Here is an 8,276-nt window from a genome sequence, read left to right on the forward strand (position 1 = left end):
GGCATGTTTTGGTATTATGTATGTGCCTTTTGGTACAAGAGTGTCACACCTGCTCTCCATGGGGGCACAGTGGCAAACATTGGCAATTGGGGGGGGGTACAGATGTGAGTTAACAAATGCAGGACAGAACAATCAATGTCTTATGGATGCAGGGATGTGTGTGTGAGTGTGTGCTGCAAAACATATTGTGGCCCATTCACAGAATGAACTGAAGACTCAATCCAAAACTTACTACTATACTTACCACTTACTAATTTTAGCATTCACAGAATGAACTTAATACTTTTGGTATTCACAGAAGTTAGGATTTTGTCTAAAGTTTCTCTGAAGACAGACTTAAGACAGACTAAAAGCAAAATCCTAACTTCTGTGAATACCAAACGTACTAAGTTCATTCTGTGAATGCCAAAAGTAGTAAGTGCATTCTGTCAACACCAAAAATGTATCAAGTTTAGGATTGAGTCTTAAGTTTGTTTTGTGAATTTGGCACACATTGAGGGAAGTCTTACCTCAAAGCTGTGTCCCATTTCTCTTGAGCCTATGCAACCCTGCCTTTGTGTCACGTTAAAGGAATTAGCCAGCCAGGCTCACTACTCTGAGTCAATCACAACGCTGTGAAGTGCTGGTGTGACTTGTAATTGTAAATGGGATAATACATGCTGGAATGTCGGCCATGTTTGCCATGGAGGCTGAAATGCAGCCTGCATACCAAAACATGGAAGTGGATATTACTGCTCTGGTCATCATGGGTGGTACCTGAGTCATCTTGCCAATATGCACATGACCCACCTCATCTAAGATGTCCCCTACCCACCCTCCCATGCCATGATGACACATAGCATGATCACATCAGTCACTCATCCCTTGTGGCTCCATAATAAGTCAGTTCAGTGCTCTCATCTGAGCCCACACTCCACATATGGTCTATGAACTACCATTAAGGCCCCCACCCCTGTCTTCATGTGTTCCGTCATCAATGAATATTGTACCTCACAATTAGCCTACTCAATGTCAGCCGCTGTGCAAGCGCACAGCAGACGCATGTACATGGTGTGCTGAAGGCACGCCTATGGGAAGTCTGAATGCGCACATCTGGGTCCCAAATGCAATCATTTCCAGCAGCAACTGATATACAGTCATTCACTGATGCAGCTCAGCCAGCCTCCATGCACTCATACATGGAAAACATTGGAGAATGACAAAAGGCCTTTGCAAACATGACCCGCAGACATTTCACATGCCTACACTGCTGACAAACCTCAACCCCCACCCTAGTCTCAAACACAGCCAACACCAGCGTTACTGCAAGTGAAAGTCACACCTGGATACACAACTGCGCATACCAGACCTCCACCCTCTGCAAGCCTAACAAACAGCACTACAGGGACACGGCATGGTAGAGCACTGATCTCTAAGAAGCAAGAGGCACCAGCAGATACCTTGGTAAGAACTGTATAAACACCAAGACACCTGAAATGTAAAACACATACATGGACGCAATGAGGGAGTACCACAAATAAATAATCCAACATAATGGAAAGTCCTGCTAACTCGTCAAGGTCCTGCAGGAATACAAAAACCTATGCTGCAAAGCTACAGACATCACCCTGGCACTACAGACCTGTGATAAGTGTCCAACAAAGTTCACCATAAAGAAAACAATGTCACTACAACAACTTTGCCGTACACATGAGATGCCACAGGCAGCACCACGCAAACCTCTCCCAACACAACAGCCATACTACCATACCCACCGGGACACCAGTCACAGCTCAATGCACCCCCTCCAACATGAGATACAGCCACCTGTGGGATCACTACAGCCCTGTCCTCATTACATCAACAACAGCACCAAGATCACCCTATTCACAGCCACAGGTGACATCTGCAGCCTCCGGGACCAGGAGCTGTGAGTGTGCTCTGACACAGACTAACACCACACAGATTTGCTACACTACATGAAGCAGGATTCTAAGGAACAACGCTTAACTGGGTCCCTCATCCCAGCAAGAGGTCCAAGGATCAGACTGACAACCTTCGCCTTTAAAATCACGTTATTCCAATGCTGAATGCAAGAGGGACCATCTATGTGTCTGACCCTTGTCAACATCAACAGGGCTGCCTCAGCACCATTTGAAACCAAACACAGCCTCAACATTGTATCCATTGCTGATGACAGACAGCTCATACTCTCTCACACCTAAGACTACACCAACCAAACACTTGAAATACATTGAGGAATGCAGTACCCCACAGTCTGCATGAACCACAGCTGCATGAAATCAAAATCAGAGAATACAGAAGTCTGTGTCCTTGGAACAACTCCTTCAGCATGTAAAAACACATGTTGGATCTACCACTCTGATGGGAAGGGGCTGCCGCTAACGCTCAAAGAGATAGGTCTTGATGAGTCTTCTGAATGGGAGTAGGTCCTGGGTCTGCCGAAGATGGGACAGGAGGGTGTGCAAGGTCTTGGCGGCGAGGTAGGACAAGGAACTGCTGCTGGAGGTTGGTCATAGGATGCGGTGGACAGTGGTGAGGGGGAGGCTGGTGGAGCGGACCTGGCGTGTGGGGGTGTAGAAGCTGAGTCTGCTGCACAGGTAGGCTCGTCCGGCCTACTGGAGTGCATTGTGTGTCTGGGTCTGGAGCTTGAAGCTGATCCACTTGCTGATGGGGAACCAGTGTAGGTCTCACATTTGGGGGATGATGTTGCTGCGGTGGGGGACGTTGACAATCAATGAGCCGTAAGTGTATTGGATGCATTGCAGTAGTTGTAGGTGTTTGTCTGGGAATCCTGCATACAGTGATTTGCGGTAGTCCAGTCTGCTGGTGCTCAGGGCCTGCGTCACAGTTATTTTTGTCTGGGGTGGGGATCCACTTGTGGATCCTGCATAGCATGCGGAGGCAGTTGTAGCATGAGGAGGAGATGGCGTCGACCTGCTCAGACATGGAGAGGGAGGAGTACTGGATGTATTGTAAGTTGCGTGCATGGTCAGTGGGTGTTGTTGCTGTTCCCAGTGTGGTTGCCCGACAGGAGTCGTCCCAGGCTCAGGGTGTGGGTCCGAGGATGAGGACCTGTGTCATGTCCAAGTACAGTTTCAGACTGCTGCTCCTCATCCAGTTGGTGAGGGACTTCATTCCCTCATGGAGGTTTGTTCAGGGTGTGTGTTAGTCCCTGGTGATGGCGAGGATGACCTGGGTGTTGTGGGTGTAGGAGATGATGTAGAGGCTGTGATGGCGGCCCACGTGTACGAGGGGGACATGTACATGTTGAACAGTGTTGAGCTGAGGGATGACCCCTGGGGTACGCCGCAGATGATGTTGATGGCGTCCGATTTGATGGATGGGTTTCGGACACTCTGGACGCTCTGTGTTCTGCCGGAGAGTAAGGACGTTGTCCAGTCTAGGGCCTTCAATTGGAATCATGATTCTCGGAGGTGTGTCTTCAGAGTGTGATGGCATCACGTGTCAAAGGTTGTTGACCGGTCCAGGAGGAAGAGGGCTGCTGTCTTGGTGCTGGCTAGTTGCTGCATGATGTTGTCTGTGCCGGACATGTGGACTGTCTTGCTGCTGTATGTACGTATGAATCCGGACTGGGACGGGTCAAACATGTTGGGGTCTACCAGCTCGCGGCCCAATTGCATGTTGATGATTACCTAGATGACCTTCGTTGGGAACGTGAGCAGGGAGATGGGCCGTGAGTCCTCGAGGCCATTAGGGTGTGCCTTGTGCCTCTTGAGGAGGGCATTGCTTGTGGCGTGCTTCCATATGTCATGGAATGTTGCTGCATTGAAGAAGATGTAGATGAACATGTGTAGTTGTGGTATGATTGCTTCCTCTGCTTTGTACAATAAGTGGTGTGGTGATGGTACTGCTGGTGATCCAGAGTGTATGGAGTTTATGACCCTGTGTGTTGCGTCCTTGTCGACGTAGTACCATGAGGTGCTGCGGTTGGCGCTGGTGGTCCTCGCCGGGTAGGTGGAGTCTGGCATAGTTGGGGTGGTTGTGGTGGTGAAGCTGTCATCGATGTCACCAAATGTGCGCTGTGAGAAGATGGACAGTGAGTCCCACACTTCTTGTGAGGGTGGGATGTTGATAGCGTTTGCGCATGGGTTTCTCTGTTCAATAACAATGCAGAATACCTCATTGCTGTCGTGTGCATTGGTATCCAACAAGGCTTGGAAGGAGGAGCTCTTTGCCAATCTGTTGAGGTGGTGATGTATACACGTGGCGTCCTTGTGAACTGTGTAGTTGTGCAGTGTGTGTCCATGGAGCCATGTTCACTCCATCTTCCGGCATGTGCGTTGGTAGGTCTGGAGGTAGTTGGTGAACCGGGTGGCTCTGTTGCAGGTGTGGCTGTTGGAGGGTAACGTGAGTGGGGCAAAGGTGTTGGTGCAGTCCTACATACACTGTCAGAGTGTTTGGGCACTGGCGGCTGGGTTGGTGGGGTTGTAGTTCGGGCTGTGGCTGAGGGGTGTGACCAGCTGGTCTATGTTTACTTTTACCCAGCATTGGTGAGGCAGCAGTTGTCTGCGGTGGTGTGTGGTTGATTAATAGAAGGTAAAATTGATGCTGAAGTGGTCGGTCGAGTGCAGTTCAGTGGTGTGGTTGGAGGTGACGTGGGTGCCTGCTGAGAAGACAGGGTACAGCTTGTGGCTGGCGGCGTGGATTTGGTCCTGAGTTGTCTGCAGCAGGGTCTGGTGAGGTTGTTGATCAGTATGGTGGAGTTGTCGTCGTTGTTGTCCTTGAGGTCTCCGGTCAGGTCCCACAGGATGATGTAGTGCGTGGAGGGGAGTGCTTGGGTGCTGGCGAGGTCATTGATGGAGCTGCAGAACGGAGCACTGGGTCGGTGTGCTGTACACGAGGGTTCCCTGAGGGTGGTATTGGGTGTCGGTGTGGATGTTCATGTGCAGGTGGTTGGCGGTGTTGATGGTGTTGTCTGCATGGGTGCCGACCTTGAGGGTAAACTTGTGGTCGATGGTGACCCATCCACCAAATCAGCCAGCGCAATCCCTGCGGTTGAACTTGTAGCTGTCTGGGATGTCTATGGTGATGTTGGTCGCAGAGGAATAGTTCCACCAGGTCACGTTTAATAATCACACATCTGGGGCGGAGGTGTCAAGCAGATCCCAGAGCCACATGGGCTGTGTTCGTGTGGAGTGGGTGTTGTGGATAATGCATCGGAGGTGGCTGGGTCCACTCCATGGGGGTTTGGTGGCTCAGTTGCATGTGAAGCTGCATGTGCGGCAGGAGAAGGGTCCCGTGTGTATGTTATTGTGGTGGCCTGGAAGCAAGTGTTGTATTGGCCGGCATTGAGTGCATGGAGGGTACAGGCGTAGTACTGGAGTCTGGTGTAGTCGCGTTAGTGGCCACAAGGGGTCCTGGCGCTGGGCATGGTCCAGGCGCAGATGGCTGCAGCCTGGCCTGCTTAAGGTGTGCCTCTGGTGCGCAAGTAGCACAGTCGAGCAAAGTTTGGCACATATGGGGATGTGGGAGGGAGGAGCAGCTGGTAGGCGGGAGCAGTAAGTGTGCATGGGGTGGTGGAACAGTGGCACTGAAAACAAAATGGTGTGCAAACAGGGTGAAAACTAGTTGCACTGAGGCTACTAATGGGACACTAATATGGTGGTTCTGTACACCTGCCAGTGTGTGCTCAGCAGCGGCAGCAGGGGCACACAGGGGGAGCTGGGTGTAGGTTGAGCAACATACCAGGAGCAATCTGGATTATCCAAATATAACGTAATTAGCATGAAGACACAGGAAATGGGACACACACAAAAAACACAGCCGTGATGGCTATGACAGGTGGGATGATGTGAGATGGTAAGAAATCCATGTCCCACTTCCTCAGTAATTATGGCCTGATACCTGTTGCACACATATAGAGTGCAAAATGCCACATGGACTTGCTACTGTGCTGGAATGTGTCCCCAATACACACCAACAAAACAGACATCAGGACATGCACTCAAGTTGAATGTTGCAAGTGTGCAAGCACTGTCTGCCCATGTGCCATGTTTTTGGATAAACATTTTGTATTCATCAAATGATTCATGCCATGTCATTTTAGGTAACATGAGTGATGATGTGTAGCTTGAACTTTGACATGTTGACACGCATCAAAGTCAAAAAGGGTAGATGACTCAAAATTGTGCATCTGTACACCATATGTCAGACATGATCATAAACATACATCTATTTTTTATTTCAGGGCATGGTACACCTACTCATGAGCAGGAACCTATGTTTGAATCTGATGATGAGGGCGGTGAAAGTGTAACAAGTCTGGACACAGGAATCATCCAGGACCTGTTACAATCAATACAAACTCCTTCTCCCCCCACAAGAAGGCAAAGCAGCACAGTGGGATCTCCGCTTGCCCAACATGGAAGCACTCCTACGCCACCTCCCACAACATCTGAGCCTCACCAGTCGCCAAACACGCTAAATTCCTTTGAACAACGTGTTGTGGATGTACAGGGTCAGTTGGCACAGGAGGTGCGTAAAGGGATCGAGAGCATGGCAGGCACCCTAGAGGGAGTGCTCCGTTGCCTAACATCAAATACTGGCAGTGCGGAAACTGGTAGCAGCAACGAAGCACCACCACATACTTTGTTTCACGCCATGAATGAAATTTCAGAAGTCATGCAGCAGAGGCACAGACAAATGCCTAACACAAGTGCCAGCCTTAAAGTGGCCAACAGGCTGAGGGAAATTCAGGACACCCTCAAAGAAATGAATGCAAAACAGGATGCATACCTGACAAAATTGGCTGACTACCAACGGGATGTTACAGCTGTGCTTGAAAACCACCAAGTCATGCTAAGTGCATTTATGCGGTACCTGATGGGCATGGAACATGATGCAGGTACAATCCCATCAACATCTGCAGTCCCTGATGTGTCTATGCCTCCTGTGTCGACTGCACCACTGATTACACCATCAGCTGTGACAACAAACACATCTGATGAAGAAGAATCAGAAGATTGTCCAGTCCTCCGCAGAACCATGCGTTAGCATCACATATTGTACCAGGACAATAAATAAACACTGTCTGGTGCTCATAATACTGACATTGTACCCCAGTAATGACGAAAAACAAAGTACTGCTAGGCAATGGATGTACAATAAATTATCTGTGGCCTCCCTCCATGAGGTGAACGTATGATGTTGACATTCCCTTATCACACAATAAAAAACTACTCACTCATGCATGTCACAAATGTCATGTTGATGTATGGACTGTGCATGTACATCCTCAACCCTACTGTATGTGTCCCTTGATTATTAGAGTCCTGTCATACCTTGCTACTTGCTAAGTTGTGTCACTTACATTAATTTGCAACCACAACATGCAATGTCCAACTGGCAACGTTCATAAAGTGACTAGTAACGTGTGTACTACAGCATTGCTAATGTGCAACATAACGAATGATGTCATAAGTTAGAATGACTAACACTACACGTTTGTACAAGGAGGGTGTGAGTGGCAAAATCAGATCTGCTTGCACGCTACCATAAATGTGGGTCAGTCCAAGTTGTATGTATGTGATGATGAAATATCTGACATACCACATGTATGTATGAAAGCAAAACATCAGTACGTGGCTGGCATCAAAGGCACATCCTAAGGTAAGATAAGTAGCAGACAATTCTATTAACTTAAGCATAGGAATAGGGGCATGCTTCACACCAGTGATTGCAACAACATCACTCAACACTCAAATGGCGTCTCATGTATGAAGTCCTACAAACACTTCAGTGCTGCTGCAAAGACTGTGGCCCTCATGCCTTAATGCCTTGTGGCACCGAAGCATATCGATTATCACTTTTCTAATGTGATTCAAGGCTGTCATTGATGTGGCTCAGTGTGCCAGAAGTATGTTGACACACTGACGGAAAAAATTAGCTGCGGAATTAGCCATGGCAAGATGACTTACATGACATGTCAGAATAGAGATGTCCTGACACATATGTGAATCTGAGCGAATGGCAAAGCCTCGCCACCTTGATCAGGGTTACACCTTCCATTTGGAGAAGTGAGAACGTGACCAATCTCAAGCTTGGAGTCTGTTAGAAAATCCACAAAATCGCTATGTGAAAATGAGTCAGCCACCATACTTCCACAATAAGTACTTATGTACAGGCCTGTCACACAGATAATTGTGCTACTACACACAATAAATGTCTTTCCCCAATTGAAATGCCCCAATACACTCGTGGTACAATCTGTAGCACTAGTACAATGTAGATTGCCAATGAGGCAATTTCCCAGT

General features: G+C 48.6%; 1 protein-coding gene across 1 annotated transcript; it reads left to right on the forward strand.

Annotated features, from left to right (window-relative positions):
- The first annotated feature begins 664 nt into the window (after positions 1 to 664).
- Positions 665 to 7,017, forward strand: LOC147718902 (uncharacterized). Its single transcript, XM_086967263.1, has 2 exons — positions 665 to 752; positions 6,212 to 7,017. The coding sequence occupies exons 1-2, from the start codon at positions 665 to 667 to the stop codon at positions 7,015 to 7,017; spliced, it is 894 nt and encodes a 297-aa protein (XP_086823389.1).
- The last annotated feature ends 1,259 nt before the right edge of the window (positions 7,018 to 8,276 follow it).

This window comes from Lissotriton vulgaris, chromosome 4_1 (assembly GCF_964263255.1).
Source record: "Lissotriton vulgaris chromosome 4_1, aLisVul1.2, whole genome shotgun sequence".
Classification (NCBI taxonomy): Eukaryota; Metazoa; Chordata; class Amphibia; order Caudata; family Salamandridae; genus Lissotriton; species Lissotriton vulgaris.

Bases quoted from the DNA above. Each gene is read 5' to 3' on its own strand.
- LOC147718902 (XM_086967263.1), top strand. From the start codon at position 665: ATGTCGGCCATGTTTGCCATGGAGGCTGAAATGCAGCCTGCATACCAA. The intron at 753-6,211 runs GTACCTGAGTCA...TTTTTATTTCAG, and splicing joins TGCTCTGGTCATCATGGGTG to GGCATGGTACACCTACTCAT.